Source organism: Apium graveolens, chromosome 9, assembly GCF_009905375.1.
Source record: "Apium graveolens cultivar Ventura chromosome 9, ASM990537v1, whole genome shotgun sequence".
In the NCBI taxonomy this organism is placed as follows: domain Eukaryota; kingdom Viridiplantae; phylum Streptophyta; class Magnoliopsida; order Apiales; family Apiaceae; genus Apium; species Apium graveolens.
The window spans coordinates 97,385,725-97,404,752 of NC_133655.1; the positions used below are offsets into that span (position 1 = coordinate 97,385,725).

Genomic DNA, 19,028 nt, shown 5'->3' on the forward strand with positions numbered 1-19,028 from the left:
GTGAACAACATTGTATAGCTCCTGTAGTAGCATATGAGTCATGTTGACTATTATTAGATATGCAGAATAGGCTGATTAATTGTAAATATAAGATGTCATGTAATTCTACATAAGTGAAATGAAGTCAAGTGTCAAATAGCTACCCGACAGATGATCAACAAAGCTATCCGACGGATGATCAACAAGGCAACCCGACGGATGACAAGCATGTACCCGACGGATGATCAATTCAAACATCTGTTGACAGTGACAAGACAGTCACATGTGTTGGGTGTTTACAAAAGGAATCTGGGAGCCTGTTTAACAGGAAATGAAGAACAAAGAAACATTACAATTTCCATGCAAGTTAAGAAGATTTTCAAAACTGCTGGAATAGAGTAGTGAAGTAGTATGGAGTTTGACTTGATAATTTTGTTTTATTATCCTGTCTTATTACCATGTAAACTTGGTGATATATAAACCAAGTGTAGCTAGTGAAACAAATAACTAAGCAAACACTTTTAGAAGAGAAATAGAATAGGCTGTAACTGTTAAGAAATTCTCTATAGTTTGTTTGTTCACTTGTAAAGCAGTTGTGAGACAACTTGTTCTTCACAAAGTTCTTAAGTCGATATATATATATATATATATATATATATATATATATCTGGTGGATACTTTCAAATCCACCAGAAAGTTTTGAAAGCTTGTGTTTTTATTACTTTGTGTTTTTGATTCACTTAATTTGTTATTCCCCACCTCACAAATCAAAACACATATATATACATGGTTTGAGTTGGAACATTTTATAGTTCAAGAAAAAGTTTACTAGCTATACATTCAACCCCGTTCTGTAATTTTTGCTGCATTATTAGGGACTAACAAAAGTAATTACTCAACTCACAAGTTCTACTATCCCCAGGACAAATCTTTTCATGTTTTTCATAAATATGCAACATTGATAGTGCAAAAGGAAAAAAAATCCCAGATTTTTTTCAAATTCATGGAACAGGAAGCAGTGATCAGTGAAGGATTTACAACACATCTGTCCTGTTCAGCAGCTTGTGTCAAATCTTTCTCACAAACCGAGAATGTTTGATTCTGCAAAAGATTGCTTGTACTCTATCTAATTAGAAAGATAAAATTCAGCAACTCTAAGAAAAAGTATGACGGAAACCACAGACTACTTTAGACAAAGTTGTGAGCATAGTTATCCCTTACGTATAAACAAGTTTTTATCTCATCATACATGCTTAAAAATATTTAGTAACACCAATATTTGAGCTGATGTCCAGCCAAACTCGAATTAGATTAAATTGTTAAAAACACCAAATAATTGAGCTTATTTCGCGCCATAGAATATCCATGAACACAAATAGCTCAACATATATCAAGCCACCACCAGTAAAATACTAAAAAACACGAATAATCCAAATTATACCGAGCCAAACTCAAATACAATATATTCATATTAAACTGAATTCTAACAAAATCTTCATTTTGATATCAAACACATACTCGATACCATAATTTCTTAAACAAACATTCGGGTTCTGTTTAGTTTTTCTGCAACTCAAGCAGTGACATTCAGAGACTGGGTAAGTAAGAAAATTAAGAATCATAGAAGATAATTATATGAAAACAATTAATCAATTGTTCAAGGAAATCAATTTAAATCCCTGACTATGCAATTATTCACTAATTTCACACGAGCAAGACATTACACAAACAGTTTTAATATAAGATTAGGAACCATTTTCTACAAATGCGTAGAACTATGCTCGTTATGTACTACTCGAGTAACTGGTCACAATATGCACTTGAAGTCAGAATATATGAGAAAGGATAATTTTTTCTTGGATAAAGAAGAGGACTACACTGGTAAATGTAACCTCTAAATACAAAAGAAGACTCTAAAATTTGTATCCGGGTCGGATCTAAGATTACAAATCAAGAAATTGGCGATAACAAGAGTTATCTAGACGTCCTACAGGGCTACAACATAAGAAACATATAATAAGAGTTCCTAATATCCCTACTCAGAGAAAGTTACTTATAGACATAATTTCTATAACATGTTAAAATGATGTACCTGAGCATATACTGCCATGACCCAAGAAAAGTTTGGTTATTGAGACTACCAGCGCGAGACAAGTTAGCACCAGCCACCAGGATTATTAACACCACTCCAATTAGTCATTTTAAACTGGGACAGTTTGAAAAAAAATACAAGAATAGTATCAAGAAGACGTTTATGTAACAAGTTTACAAATTCAGTGAAGATGGTAGACAATCATTTGTGCTAGAAAAGTTTACATGACAACTTCACAAAGTCATAAAGAAGGTAGGCTATATATATGTTGGAAATATATTTAAGTCAATACATGCTGCTAACTGCTAAGTTAACAGGGTGAATTTGGACTTTTAAAGCTTTAGCAGTAGCTTCTTAAGAAACCATCATCATAAAATATATTCGACCTCTTTTTAGACGTCCAAAAATGGCCGGTACGCTGCAGCCTGACCTAATTGGTCATCTTTTAAACTCCTAATAGTTATCTATTACAGATAAATGATATTTACCTATATACCATAATACTTAAAACTATCAGGTTAGATATCTTGTATTAATAATACTACATGATAAACTTAGGAATTGACGGTGCTTATTGCGAGAGACTTGCCCGTACAACCCACTTTCATTAATTAAAAGGATAACATGGAAATGACAAAGGAAAACAGCAAAAAATGAGATCCATCAAAAGATTAAAAGATCAACTGTAACGACCGATCATATGCTAAATCCAATATTGTTGATGTCATAAGAGAATTCCTTCAAGTGCAGATACATGTGCTCACACTTACAAAGAATACAAAGAATAAATTAAAATATACACAGTTCATGCATTTGCAGAAGCAGGACCTAAGAATACAACATAATTTCTGAGTTTGACTAAAACAGTCCGCACTTCCGGACTATTAATTTTAAATCAAAACTAATACATAATACAATTATTAATCCAAAAGTCTATTACAAAGTTCACTATTCTAAAAGCGCAGCAAAAAGCAGAAGCCCAAAAATCAATCTACTCTAATTTTAAGTCCTCGAACTCCAATGCTATCCAACTCGAATCCTAGACGAAACCTAAAAAATTAAAAGAATGAGCTGCAAGAAAACAATCGATCCAACTAGCATGCCAAATAACACATATATATAACTCAAATTACGATAAACTATACGATACGATATTCGAAACACACACTTTCGATAAACTTCACTATTCTTATTCTTATTCGATACACACTGTACAGATAATCACATAGCAACAATAATTCAAAACCCATAATTCATGCCACGACCACTACAACCCGGCGATAACGGTCCTAAATTTTCAGAACTGTCACTACAATCCGGTGACTGCGATCCTAAGTTCTTATTTGATATTTTCACAAACAATGGCATAAATCACAGATCCAAAATTATCGTCTAGACACCATACATACACCTCAATACATATTCTATAACACATAACACTTTCAAATATATCATCACTTAGCCCATGTTTTGATAATCAGATATACACGTATAACATACAATTTAAAAAAAACACTAGTAATATCGATCGTAAACTTACCTCAAAACCTGACCAGATCTGAATTTACTCTTTTTGGCTCTCTAAACGATATTTTCTTGAAAAAAACAAAACACTAAAGTTGCATGAGAACAAAAAGACCTTTCCGAAAAGTCCAGAATCAACAAATTCTTATACAAAATCCTATATCTTAACCTACAATTTGTCCATATTAGAATTTGATCCAAATTTTAGGCCCATTATTCTAATTCAATTTTTAAATCCTAGTCATTATCTAATTTTAATACTTTTTATTCTATTATTCAATTATTAATCTAATTCTAAAAATTACGGGATATTACATACTACCCTCTTAAAAAGAATTTGGTCCCCAAATTCACAACAACTACGCCCTCTAATATCTATAGGTCAACTTAAACTATGGTCCACGAAAAAACAAGGACACGTCATGATGCACAAGCTCCAATATTCTTAATTAGTTGGAGTACTAGATCATATCTTAGTATAATTTAGGTAGATAAAGACAAGAACCTGAATTCAACCAGAACTTAAGCAAGATTAGTTGAAGATCCTTTGCTTTCAAGACGTGCTTTCCCTGCAGTTTAGAAAAGCAGGTGCAGATTTCTACTCTCGCGAAATTCTTCTGCTTCAGTCTCATAAACAACTTCCATATCTGGTAGTGTTTTGAACTCCATGATTGTTTATAGTTGAAAAATATTGCGTACAGGGTAAATCATTGATTTAGATGACCCATTCTATTTCGTTTAGAGCAATTACACACGGAGACTTGTTTAGTAGACTAGTTGAGCTATCTTTTCCTTGTGATCAGATAATTTAGCTACATCTAAAACCATGGTGAGACTGTGAGAGTCAAAATTTTAATGAATAGCATAACCGAAAAAGATTTGGTCAAAAGTTAAATGGAAAATGGATAGAGGACTAACCGGAGCCAAATATGAAGAGTAAAACAGTATAAAGGCCACCATCTCTTTCATGAACCTGTACATCGTTAACTAAACCAGGAAAACACCAAATTTTGCTTAGGTGTTCAATTCTTTCATCTGCATGGATAGAAACCCTTCATAAAGATATCACAGTATGAACTCACAAGTAAACGCAGCCAGATTTAAATTAATGTAGTCATACAAAATTTAATTTATTTCTTTATCTTGGCAATTGAATCAAATGAATAAATGTTAATGGTAAGTGATTGAATGGCATCTTCGCACTGTTGGGATATCATAAAGATTGCCAGTCTCTTCTGTGTGATCTTGTACAGGTTGTGCACGAGACTCTCGTATTTGGAGGATATGAGAAATATCATGATGTACACATCCAATAGACACTACTAATCTATGTTTAGTCTTTAGTCTTTAAAAGCCAGTTTTTTCATATACCAGTGTAAATAAATAGAACTTGACTAAGCTAATCCCATGAAATTCTTAAATATAATTCTGAAATGTAATTTCTTGACAAGTAATTACATGTTACAGCCATATCCAATACTAAACAGTGTGTGTGTGTGTGAGAGAGAGAGAGAGAGTAAAATATCTCAACTTTGTATTTCTTGACGAGTAATTACATGTTACATCCAGATTCAATACTAAAAAGTGTAATAGATGGTAAGTTACGCACTTGAAACTGATATAGTTTAAATAAAAAATCATGATGATATCGCTGGCCTTAAGTTACTCACGATGACTATTATACATACAGATTCATATTATTTTTAGAATTAAGAATTGAGGTAAAAAAAACTGATGACCTTCACATTCTGGGCATCCAGCTGCTCTCATGCCAGTAAAAACAGTCCAAGTAAAACATAGCACTTGGTACTCATCTTCCGCGAGGATTTACAAGCTGAGAGAAAACAGCACTAGTGGCACCATCTTCTGCATCATCATCAGTACCGGAGTTACCTCCTTCAATCATACTTACACTGTTGTCAAATGGCTCTAGTGGAGTCATTGGAATACCAGGGATGTGATTGGTGCTGTTATCTTCAGGTTCCATAAGAGCCGATGACGTCTCCTCAAGCTGGAGAGCGTATTCTAAATTCCACAAAACATCCCCCATTGAAGGCCTGTCAACCCCATAATCAGCAAGACACTTTTCTGCAGTTTCCCCAAACTTCTTCAGAGAAGCTGAATTCACATTTCCAACCAAGTTTTTATCCATGATCTCATCTAGCATGCCCTTCTTTTGCCAAGCCATTGCCCATTCAGCAATATTTACTTGATCTCTAGGAAGAACAGGATTCAGAGCCGGTCTTGTGCAAAGGACTTCCATTAGGACAACACCAAATGAATAAACATCAGATTTTTCTGTCAGCTGCTGTCTTCTGAAGTACTCTGGATCTAGGTATCCAAAACTACCCTTGACAGCTGTACTCACATGAGTCTGATCAAGAGCTGGTCCTGCTTTAGAGAGGCCAAAATCAGCAACTTTTGCCACAAAGTTCTCATCCAAGAGTATGTTTGTTGTCTTCACATCTCGGTGAATTATACTTTGTGCTGCACCTGTGTGTAGATAGTGAAGGCCTCTAGCAGCTCCAATACAAATCTCAAGGCGCTGCTTCCAAGAGAGAGGTGGAAGGTCTGATCCATAAAGATGGCTCCTAAGAGGCCCATTAGCCATGTATTCGTAAACTAGAACCATTTCTGAGCGCTCGTCACAATAGCCAATGAGAGAAACAAGGTGACGGTGTCGTAGCTTGGACAACATTTCAATCTCTGTTCTGAATTCTGCAAGACCTTGTTCAGATCTTGGATTCCCTCTTTTGACAGCTACTTTAGTCCCATCTTCCAGTGTTCCCTGATAAACCCTGCCAAAACCTCCAACACCTAATAGTGAGCTCTCATCAAATTTGTTGGTTGCTTCCATGATTTCTTGGAATGTGAAAAATCGTCCAAGGTTACAAGAAGCTAGTGAGATACAGCTTGCTGTTCCACTCTTCTGTGATACAGTTGACCCTTTTGTTAAGGTCAATGAGTTTCCGTACAAAGGTAGAGGAAGCCATGAATTTCCCTGGTTAGGTGTCTTGGACTTGCGGGTGACCAAACAGCAATAACACAGACCTATAAGCAACAGTGCAGCTGAGGCGCCTGCTGCACAGCCCACTATCAGGCCAAGCTTCTTCTTTTTGGATGAGGATAGAAGGAGGTTTGCAACTGCTTCATGCCCATCCAAGCTTTTGGCTTCATTGCTAATCTTCATGATTTCCAGACCATTGAGTATCGCAGCTGCCGAATCAGCACTAGTGTCTGGCCCAACGCTTACGGTTAAAGTATCAGAATTAGAAGATGAGTTGGTTATGAAATCTTTATAGTAAGGCGTGTTTAACTTGCCAACTAAAGTCGAAAGATCCAAACTTGGAAGAGCAATATCAGAATTTATATACAAGGTGAACACAAGAGTGTTCAGTGACTTGCTATACATATCGCAGAAATGGACCCGAACAAGATATGAAAATTCTGGATCAACAGGAAGTACCCAGGTCATATTGAAGTTTGAGTCGGCTACATTTGGATCACCCTTGGTTTCAGCAGTGGCATAAACCATATTTGGTGCAATTTCAGGTGTAACAGTAGCTGGATACTCTATGATAGCAGCGCTGACTGAAACATTAACAGCAGAACTGTTAACATGGAGGTACTTTTCATCATTTACCCAAGTTCGTCCAAGGGTATCATTCTGAGAAGTGATCAATGGACCTCCCATATTCAGACGATAAATTGTCTCAAAGGCAAGTTCCGAAAGGCCACTAACAGGTGCAAATGGAGAGAGGGCCTGTGCTTGATCAGGTAGCAACTCATTTGGTAGGGAGACAACTTCAATTGCATTAACAAACCCTGTCGAATTGTTTGAAGGTATGAAGGCAATAGACAAGGTATCCGAAGTCACGTTGATTGAAAACTCTCTCATGAGGTAAGAACCATTATAGTCTTTAAAACTAAAGTTATTCAAAAGCACAAAATCTTCGGTGACAACAGTAACTGAGGCAGATTCCAGGTCATGACCTGTATTGGAAAGAGGGTATAAATAGAGCCTAATCCAGTGCCGACCCTCTTCCTTAATCTCAAATTTGTAATATGTCGTGTTTGTAAAAATTCGAGCAGATTGTAAAACTGGCAATGGAACACTGGAATTGGAGGAAGCAACAAAAGACTTTACTTCACTTTGTAGTGTAAACGAAGATTTCCCCGAATCGGATACATAAGTTTGGCCAGAAAATGTAACATCTTTAGAAGATCCACAGGCAATAAGGTACTTATCTACAGGAGTATAAGCGGCAAAAGATTCCCCCACAAAAAATCCACAACCTAGAACCATAAAAACCCACTTCAACACTAAAAGCTTATCCATATCCAGCATCCCCCAAAATCCCAATACCCAACCAAACAAACTAAATATATGATGCTTACACAGAACTGAAAAGCTGAATAAAAACTGAACCTTTACACTGCACAAAGATTTGTACTTCTGAATGGACCCAAGAAGAAGTATATATTTCAATCCAATCAGATCTATAATAAGCAATGAATGACCAAATGATTCTTACACTAAAGTACAAGCAATGTATATAAAGAAACAAAACAAGCTTCAAGAACTACTCAACAAGTACAAAGATTGAAGCTTTTTGAGTAAACTTACCTCATTCAAGACTCTTAGTGATGACAACATGTAGTGTTTGAAAGAAGAGAAAAGCCCAAGTGAGAGATATCTTATATCTATAATTGTATGTCCACCATGAAAACCCATGAAGAGAGTGTAGCTTTTTAGTGCAGCCCAAACAGCTCTTTCCAGGCTGTTTGTTTAGGCTGTCATTTTACAGAGAGGTGATAAACTTAAGTGGACCCACAAAAGACCAAAATCATATATATACAGACAGCTAGTTTACATAGAGTATAAGATATTGTGGTTTGATTTGATACTGTTGAGTATCTTAAATATGTAGAATATTAAACTATATATGTGACACAAAACTCCATGAAAGTTGAGCTATAAATAACTGAGGTTTATGTGCAGAGATAGATTATATATACAATGTTTATGTTAATATATGTGGGATCTCTTGCATTTGTTAAGAAGACAATGTAATTACAGCGCTGGGCCAATGATAAGTGGGGACCCATTTAACGCGGCTTTGGTTTCATGTACATACCCCTGTTAAGATTAGCAGATGAATGAGAACTTCAGTTGGGACTAGTGGTCGGGGGTCGTGCGATGTAAGATATATATTCGGATTTTTTTATCCCGACATGTTCTTTTGGTTTTGTGTTTCCCAAGTTTACCTCCAGATTAAGGAGAGCAAGTTTTAATTTTGGAAGTAAAAAAACTGTTATCGGAGAGTTAGTTACACCAACTCCAATGGTGACTTAAAACTTGTTTTAAGTTAAAATTTGAGGCATTTTAGATGAAAAGATGCTCCAACAATATTTTAATGATATCTTAAAATACTATAGGACATTCAACATATGCCTCATATGCCCTATCTCATTTATTTTAGTTAAAAAATTATTTCCCTCTGTTTTTACACATCTCTCTTCTCTCATCATTTATTTTCCCTTCTCATTATAATTCAAATATATTATTTTAGTAATAAAATATTGTTAAATTTGATATACAATAAAATTGTCTTAAATAACTAGGACACAATATTTTATTATACTTATAAGATATTTATTAGGATGTTAAGAGCATCTCCAACAGCTTATCAGTTTATTCCCTAATTTTAATATAAAAAATTGGATCATAATAACTTAAGATATCAATAGCTATATGCACCTCCAACAACATTCCCTATATCCATTTGTTATATAATATTTTATCATTAAAAAATATCATTATTACAAAAAATGAAGAAAGAGAAAAGAAAGAGAAATTGTTTCTTTCAAATATATATTATAAAATAAAGGTTAGAAGAGCAGAGAGGTTAGTTAAAGATAAGAAATTGAAAGAAAATTTTAGTGGATGTTAGTGATTTAAGAAATTAATAGGATATTATTGAAGTAGTTTTTTTCCCATATTTACTTTAAGACTCAAAATAGTTAAGTTACTGAAACAAGAAAGCATGTATATGAAAACGGGGATCCGTGTCAATTTTACGAAGAAATGCTAGAATTTTTAATAACATAAGGAGTGCATTGAAGTGCAAATACAGGTGACAACGTATAGCAATTCACACACATTATGGCAGCAATAAAATAGTGTTTTTTTTTTAAATTAGATCAAATAAAATAGTTGATATTAGCATTTGATAGTTAACTTTTTGAAATATTTTTTTTATCTCAAAACGCTAATTTTGAAAAAGTTTTATGAAAGTGTTTTTTTAATTGAGCACGATTAGATAGCTTAACTGGTTAAGAGTTTATATTCTCGTTCCGGGTTATGGGTTCGATTCTCGCTCATCCCGAGAATTTATGAGAATAGATACTCATTTGTAAGGTTATAAGTCATATTTTTCAAAAAAAAAAATCAACTCATGTATATAAAAATTAAATGAAACATCTATTTATCAAATAATTCTATTTGAAACATTTAAATTCAATAATTTATTCAAAACAACTAAGTAATTAAAATAGTTATTTCAAACCGCTACAACTAGCCGTTATTTACCAAATAATGCCTATATAATTAATAACATTTATTAATAAGTGAGACCTCTTTTTAAATGATATTTTGGTTTCACCACCTTTTTGATTTCACCTTCTATAATTCATGTTATAACTTAATTGTATTATTTCTATCACTTTTGTTCCTATATGACTTATAATTCTATATGCATAATTTTTACCTTTTTTGAATTTTATAAGCCATGCTTTATTTTTATTTTTATAGGTTTGTACCCTATTTTTAATTATGTTTAAAATAAATAGGTTTATATATTGACCCAACTAAATAAGTTCCGAAAAATATAAATCACGACCAAGTAAGTAGGTCATGTGTTTAAATTGGAATATTTTAATTTAGAATATTTTAATTTGTTTGTGGAATTCCATTTTAATAAAATACTATGAATATTATAAATATTGTTCAAACTGTATTATGATTATGATTCTATATCCGTAGAACTCTAAATTATTTCTTGATAGGTTACTTGCTTTCATATTAGTACGGTTACTGATAGGGATAAATAAGTCCTGATTTTATAATTAATGGGCTGCTAGGCCCAATAATAAGATGTATAATATTCAGACCAGAAAGGTTAAGCCTGATGGACCAGATCAGGCCTGGTGGAATAAAAAAGGCCCAAAAGCCCTGATTATTAATTAATTTCGTAATTAATTAATAAGGGAAAAATCAGCTATTGAGAAGAGTCCCGATAAGGATATAAATCCTTATAGATTAGCCTCAAGGGGACCTAAAAGGATAAGGAATCAGCTTCCTACTTCCTAGGACTCCTAAGTCTATCCTAATTCAGAGGCTTGTCCACCAAGTCTCCTATACCAAGTCCAATTCAAGGACTCCCACATCTATATAAGGGGCCTCACCCCACAAACCAAGAACTACGTTTTTTGACTTGATCCTTGGCAATCAGCAAGGTACGTAGGTATCTTGTTAAGGCAGATTGAGTCACGAAACACAAGAGCAGTCAAATCGAGCCTTGAAGCTCAAGTTCCTTAGTACTAAATACAGCAATTATATATATATATATTAGTTTTTTATCCATAACATTTGGCGCCGTCTGTGGGAAGACAACAACAACCATGGCGAGAACACGGAGAACAATTGGAGCTATAGAGGAAGGAACACCATCAGAGACAACCCAGGTGATTTCATCAACCGTGGAGGTTCCTCCCCATTCAACTTATGCATCTACTCAGGAGGAAGCCCAGACAGGGGCAACTCAACCCCAGCTACAAGGGACAACTCCCCCGATTCAAGGTACGAATCCTCAAGTTCAACAAATACATATACCTGTGAATTCTCGACCCGTCGGGTATGAATATTCAACTATTGTTACTACTAACCCCCCTTATGGGATGCCCCTTCACCCTGAGGTTGGAGGAAGCAGATATGCTGGGCGAAGCGAAGCACGAGGGCGGTCGCCCCCCTATATACGAGGTTTGGGTCCTATCCCTGAGGATCGGGAATTTTCTGGTCCATACACTGAGAGAGACTCCGAATCTTTGGATGATGAAGTGGCCCCGAGAAGGAGGCGTCCTGGAAAAGAGCCAATGGCCGATGGAAGGCAACGCCCCCAAAGCACCCCAGGGGCGAATCCCCAAGTAGTGCAGGAAAGGATCAGGGCTCATGAGGCTGAAATCCAAAGGCTGAGGCGTGATTTGGAGGCTCACCAGGCCACCAGACCCCACATACCTCCTAGGGGGAAAAATCCTCCTCCTATCATAGACCTGGATGGTCCGGTAAGAAGAAGGGTTGCTGTCCCAAGAACTGATCCAAGCAATCTCCTTCCCCTTGGAGATCCTGACGATCCAACTCCACCCGTCACAGAAGAGATAATGAATGCCCATATCTCAAGGAAATTCAAGATGCCCACTATCAAAGCCTATGATGGCGCGGGAGACCCCGCTAATCATGTTAGGACATTCTCTAATGCACTGCTGCTGCAACCCGTGAATGATGCTATAAAATGTCGGGCCTTCCCTCAAACCCTGTCGGGTATGGCTCAAAGATGGTACAGTCGCCTACCCCCAAATTCTATTGGATCGTTCAGAGAATTAAGTCAGGCTTTTATTAAGCAATTCATCAGTGGAAGAGTCCATGAGAAAAGTTCAGCATCTCTTATGAGTCTTGTGCAGGGAGCTAAGGAATCCTTGAGGGATTACCTGAATCGTTTTACAAAGGAGGCTTTAAAAGTCCCAGACCTTGATGATAAGGTAGCCATGATAGCACTGTAACAAGGAACTAGGGATGAGTTTTTCAAGATGTCCTTGGCCAAACGTCCCCCAGAAAATATGTTGCAACTCCAAGAGAGGGCAGGGAAGTATATCAAGGTTGAAGAAAGCATGAGGAAGACCGTAGTAAGTAATGAGCCCACTGGAGGCAAGAAACGAAAAACTGATTTGGAGTATATCGCTAAGGACAAATATCCTAGAACCGAACAAAACCCTGATTCAACCCCCAAGAAGGGAGGACCTGGGCAAAAGTTCACTGAATACGCTAAGCTGGATGCTCCCAGAAGTCAGATTTTGATGGAGATTAAGAAAGACAGAGATATTCGCTGGCCTAAGCCCTTGAAGGCTGATCCCGCCAAGCTAGATAAGGGCAAGTATTGCAGGTTTCACAAAGATGTTGGCCATGACGCCGATGAGTGTAGGCAATTGAAAGATGAAATTGAGTTTTTGATTCGAAAAGGAAGATTGAAAAAGTATACTGGAGATGGAGGGGACAGAAATAATAATGGAAGGAAGAACTTTGAAGATCGTAGGAGAGACCAAGACGATCAGGGGCGGAATCCCCAACCTAGAGGGCCGGTTATAAATGCAATTTTTGGAGGACCGCGACGCCCTCGAGGGCCAGTGATAAACACGATCTTTGGAGGTCCAACTGCTGCTGGATTGTCCAAAAATTCCAGAAAGGCATATACTATGGAGGTTATGCATATTGTTGGAGAAGCCCCGAAGAGGGCCAGGACAGAAGTAACATTGGCTTTTGATGATTCCGACCTAGAGGGTGTGAAGTTTCCCCATGACGACCCGCTGGTCATAACACCGATAATAGGAAATAGCCCGGTTAAGAGGGTCCTTGTGGATAATGGTGCTTCTGTGGATATCTTGCTCCACGACACCTTTCTAAGAATGGGGTATAACGACTCCCAGTTGACACCAACCGACATGCCGATATATGGATTTGCTGGAGTAGAATGTCCTGTGGAAGGGATAATCAAATTGCCAACCACCATAGGTACGGAACCAAGGCAAGCAACGCAGATGCTGGATTTCGTGGTGGTAAAGGCTAGTTCAACTTATAATGCTATCATGGGGAGAACATGGATACATGCCTTTAAGGCAGTCCCCTCTTCCTACCATTCAGTCATGAAGTTTCCCACCCGAAACGGGATTGGAGAAGAGAGAGGAGATCAAAAAATGGCTAGAAGCTGTTATGTGGCCTCTTTGAGGGCAGATGGAGTCGGGGGCAGGTTCTTCCTATTGAAGATATGGATGTTTGAGAAAATGATGAGAATAGAGGAAGGCCAGCAGAAGAATTGGTTTCGGTTCCTTTAGACCCCGAGAATCCTGAGAGGATGACTTTCATTGGAGCCACATTAGAGGAGCCTCTTAGAGGGAAGTTAGTGAAATTTTTATAAGAAAATAGTGATGTGTTTGCATGGTCAGCAGCTGATATGCCAGGCATAGACCCGGAGTTAATTACTCACAAGCTAAACGTGGATCCAAGCCGGAAGACAGTGAAACAAAAGAAAAGAAATTTTGCCCCGGAAAGATAGGAGGCTATAAAACAGGAAGTAGAAAAGCTCTTGGAGGCTGGTTTCATTGAGGAGATTCAATTTCCGGAGTGGTTAGCAAACCCTGTAATGGTGAAGAAGGCTAATGGAAAGTGGAGGATGTGTATAGACTTCACTGATCTGAATGATGCATGCCCCAAAGACTGTTTCCTGCTGCCTAGAATTGATACTTTGATTGATGCCACTGCTGGACATGAGATGCTGAGTTTCATGGATGGATTTAGCGGATACAATCAGATCAAAATGCATAAGAATGACATTCCAAAGGTATCATTTATCACTGACTTTGGTGTTTATTGTTATCTTGTTATGACGTTTGATCTCAAGAATGCAGGAGCCACCTATCAGAGGTTGGTGAATAAAATTTTTAAGGATCTTATTGGGAAGACTATGGAAGTCTATGTTTATGACATGCTAGTCAAGAGTCTAGTAAAGACTGATCATATAACCCATTTGAGGGAAGGTTTTGAGGTCCTAAGGTACCACAAGATGATGTTGAATCCAACGAAGTGTGCTTTCGGAGTAGGATCGGGAAAATTCTTGGGATTGATGGTCTCAAAGAGGGGAATTGAGGCCAACCCCGATAAAATAAAGGCAATCCTGGATATGGAACCACCAAAAACTGTCAAAGATGTACAAAAGCTCACAGGAAGGGTTGCGGCGCTAGGACAATTCATCTCCAAGTCAGGAGACAAGTGCTTATCATTCTTCAAGTCACTAAAGAACATTAAAGACTTTGTATGGAGTGAGGAAAATCAGAAGGCATTTGAAGAGTTAAAGAAGTATATGGGCCAGCCCCCGTTGTTGGCCAAGCCAGTTCTGAGTGAAGTTTTATTCTTGTACTTGGCTGTTTCAGAAAGCGCCTTGAGCGCGGTGTTGGTTAAGGAGGAACTGAAAGTCCAGAAACCCGTATACTATGTCAGCAAAATCTTGCATGGTGCAGAGTTGAATTATTCAACTATTGAGAAATTCGCTTTAGCCTTGGTAATGGCTTCAAGAAAGTTACGTCCTTATTTTCAAGCTCACCAGATTGAAGTGCTAACAAATCAGCCGCTGAGAAACATCATTCACAGTCCCAAGGCAAGTGGGAGACTGATTAAGTGGGCAATAGAGTTGGGAGAGTTCGATCTCAAGTATAAGCCACGTACGGCCATAAAAGCCCAGGCACTAGCTGACTTCGTGGTGGAATGTACCATACCCAACCAAGAAGTCGGGGGGCAGGAAGATACCATACCTCAAGACAAGGGAGTCGACAATGGGGACAAGGAGAAAGAATATTGGGTTCTCTATTTTGATGGAGCATCAAAAACAAATTCCAGTGGAGCAGGGTTGGTTTTGCAAAGCCCTGATGGATTCCTAATTGAGTATGCTATGAAGCTAGACTTCCCAACCACAAACAATGAAGCAGAGTATGAAGCCCTCATTGCTGGCCTTGGTCTAGCAGGGACACTTAGAGTAAAAAACTTAAAGGTCCGTGGAGACTCGAAGCTGATCATATCCCAGGTAAAGGGAGAATTTGAGGCAAGGGATGATACGATGGCTAAGTATGTTCGCCTAGTAAGGGCTGTGATGACCCAATTTAATGAATGCCATGTTGAACACATTCCAAGGGAAGAAAATGCTAAAGCAGATGCGCTATCAAAGTTTGCTTCGTCTGAGATTGAAGAAAGTTCAGGAAGTGTGTACTTCCGTGTTTTGAAGACACGGAGCATAGATGTTAAGCTTGTGGCTCCCTTAGGCTTGGGGACGTCATGGATTGATCCCATCAAGGCTCACATTCAGACCGATTGGTTGCCAAGTGATACAACTGAGGCACGGAAGTTAACTATTCGAGCACTAAGGTACTCCTTGATAGATGGAATTGTAATAACCCTAAAATTTTCAACTTTTTGTAACCCTTGTGAATAGTGTTTTAGCTGAATGAGAAAACTTTTCACGCCACACTATGTAGGGGTTCTGTTATGGATATTCTGGGATATTATTAGTACTCTATGAAGTATATAAGTGTATGTAAAGATCGTCAGAATCCAATTCCGAACACTTTGGTTTTTCCCGGAAATCCACAAGATACGGAGAGAATTGAGTATAAGGTAACAGGATAAAAAGGATTTAAATTAAAGGATTATAATAGAGGATCATAAAAAGGAATATAATGTATTGAGAAAGGTTAAAGGAACCTAAGTAATAAGATCCCGGGTATGATCCTTCAAACGATAAACGAAAATGAAAGTTAAGCGAACCGTATAAAAGATCAGCGGTCATTAGGCAAACGATTAGGAAGTTAATCAAAGGGATTAGTGGGAATGATGTCATCCAACCAATAGAAAGAGGACAAGGAAGACAGGATGACATCATGAGGATGACATAAGCATGACATGGGAAGGAAGGAGGTGTGGTGGCTTTGTAACCACACAAATTCAAGGGCAAGAAGGTAATTGACTAAATCAAATACAAAACTACAACCAACCAAGCCAAATAATTCATTCTTCATCAAAACAAAAAGAAACCAAGGCATTAGTTCTTCATTGCTCTCGGCTTTTTCACTTTTTAAAGGCAAGATTTTTCAAAATTCCAAGATCCAAGCTTCCTAAATTGGTAAGATAATTCCCTAATCATCTTCATGCTTAGTTAGGACTATATCATGAGTTTAAGCCATTAATTCCTTCTCAATCTTCTTCATTTAATCAAAGAAGAAGACAATGAATAGTGTTTTCAAGTTTTTAACTTGAAATTTTTCTTGTTTTTCTTGAAGATCCAAGCATTCTTAAGACTTCTCAAAGCTTCTTAAGGCTTCCTAGCTCCTCCCACCACTTCAACGAAGGTATACCATCTCCAAACCCTAGGTTCCTATATATTATAAGATGATTTTGATTAGTAGGATGATATTGTAGCTTGTTGTTGTGATTAGAGTTTGGGATTTGAAATGGTAGTGAAATGGAATGGTAAATGTTGTGGTTTTGATTTAAAAGAACTTAAGTATGATTAAAGTTAAGTTTAGGCATAAGTATGAATGATTAAATTGAATTGGTTGGGGTTGTTATGATGTGATAAGGATGGATGTTGGTTGTATGTTGGATTTGAGGTTGATTTGGAATGGTTTTGAATGGTTTAAAATATTGGAAATCGCGTAAACATAGCCGTCGTAACGTCCGATTTTCTTTGGACTGTTTTTGTGCATAGCATTAGGACCCGAGAACCCCCTGCTAGATTATGAACCTGCCATGTTTAGATAGCTCATGTTACGAGCTTCGTTTTGATATGTAGTTCGTTCGATTCCGATGCACGGTTTAGGATAAACGACCGTTTCAAGTAACGGCGTTTCGCGAACGAAACTTTTTCCCTCGCCTTACTTTGAAACATAGGTTAAAGACCAAAAAGGGTTAATTAATGTATGAAACATTTATGGTAAGTGTGTTAGGCAGTTGGTAAGACACTCGCGAAGGAATCGCTTTAAAACTCGTAAAGGTTAAATTATTAAAAATGGTGGAGTCGAGGGTACCCGAGTGACTTAAGCAAATCAGTGAGCGCAAAACAAGCGTTAGAGTCTAAGTTAGTTAAAGTATAGATTTACAAGTGATTTTGGTTTAATTCCAACTTACTTGTTGTTTATAGGTTACCAGACTCGTCCCGAGCCTTTTATCACCCCAAGTCGCTCAGGCAAGTATTCTATCTGTTATACTGTTGTTGTGATGTATACATTTGTATATGCATGATCTTGCGATAAATGCATATTGGTTATTTAGCAAATTCTTGCGATATATTGTAGCATGTGATATGGTATATATGCATGCCTGTTTCGTATTCTTTCCATATATATCTGTTGATTCAGTTGATAATACCTATGCTAGAGGATATCGGTAACTTGCATATACCCTTAGTATAGGGACCCAAAGGTGAAAATATTTTCTAAAACCGGGAGTCGAGGATCCCGAGTAGATTTTGTATATATGGATATGGATATATATATATATATATATTTATTTATTTATATATATATATGGTTATAGTTTTCTAAACTATTAATCGAATAAGGGTTATTCGATAACTTTATATTAATTATTGAATATTATTTCGAATATTATTCGAGGGCTTATGACTCCTTTATATTATTATTGAATATTACTTGGATATTCAATCGAGGATGAATGACTCCTTTATTTTATGAATATTATTTATAATATTCATTCGAGGTATTATGACTCCGCTTATTACTAAAATATATTCTTTAATTTATTAAAGAATAAGGTGTCAATAATCAAACTTATTTTCGATTATTCAAATAAAGATAATACTTTCATATAAGTATATCTTTGGTTATTTAATACTCGTTTCAAGTATAAGTTTTAATACTTCTACTTCAATTATTTTTATTAAGATTATTCTTTATGGGAATATTATTTAAATAATAATATTCAGTCATTTTCTAAATATTCTGGGGACTGATTTACTTCATTAAATCAGCTTTACTCCAAACACTCTATAAAGTGTTTTCGAGTCTTCAAAATAATTTTTAAAGTCAGAGCGGATCCCAAAACTCATTTTTATATTTAAGATCTTCCTTTTTAAGGGGATTTAAATACTCGCTCAAAACCTGGGGAATCCGGCTCTGTGGTGTATTTTATATTCGCAACGAGATTGCAGTTTTGGTAAATGAATTGATTACTTGCCCAATGTTCGGGAAGTAAGCCCATCTAATTGAGTCGGCATAAGCGACAGGCCGGGGTACGGTCTATGAAAGTGTAAGTGGCTGGGTGGCAGTCCATCAACGCGTAAGAGGCCGGGTGGCGGTCCAGCACAAGGTCCTTATGTGGCCAGGGTGATGACCGGTGGGGGATTCATCCATCTACTAGTAGAAAAGGTTACTTATTGGTATCTTTGCCTGATCAGCAAGATATCTGGTTTATGCAAAAAATTCTTTTCATTTCCAAAATTTATTGGATGTTTCAAACTCTGTTCATACTTTACATAACAGAGGTTCCAGGAAATGTTTAAGAGATATATATGTGGATATATATATATCGGGACTAAAT

General features: G+C 36.8%; 1 protein-coding gene and 1 long non-coding RNA gene across 2 annotated transcripts; both read right to left on the minus strand.

The window, feature by feature from the left end:
* Nucleotides 1–2,737: 2,737 nt before the first annotated feature.
* On the minus strand, nucleotides 2,738–8,843 carry LOC141684296 (uncharacterized). The gene is made up of 2 exons (XR_012560623.1): nucleotides 8,223–8,843; nucleotides 2,738–4,630 (listed from the first exon to the last, which is right to left on the minus strand). It is a non-coding gene; the product is annotated as an uncharacterized LOC141684296 (long non-coding RNA).
* LOC141684294 (receptor-like protein kinase THESEUS 1) lies at nucleotides 5,108–8,228 on the minus strand. The gene has a single exon (XM_074489210.1). The coding sequence runs from the start codon at nucleotides 7,941–7,943 to the stop codon at nucleotides 5,406–5,408; it is 2,538 nt and encodes an 845-aa protein (XP_074345311.1). The 5' UTR covers nucleotides 7,944–8,228; the 3' UTR covers nucleotides 5,108–5,405.
* Nucleotides 8,844–19,028: the final 10,185 nt, after the last annotated feature.

Excerpts from the sequence above, each read along its gene's own strand:
- LOC141684294 (XM_074489210.1), bottom strand. The coding sequence starts at position 7,943 with ATGCTGGATATGGATAAGCTTTTAGTGTTGAAGTGGGTTTTTATGGTT.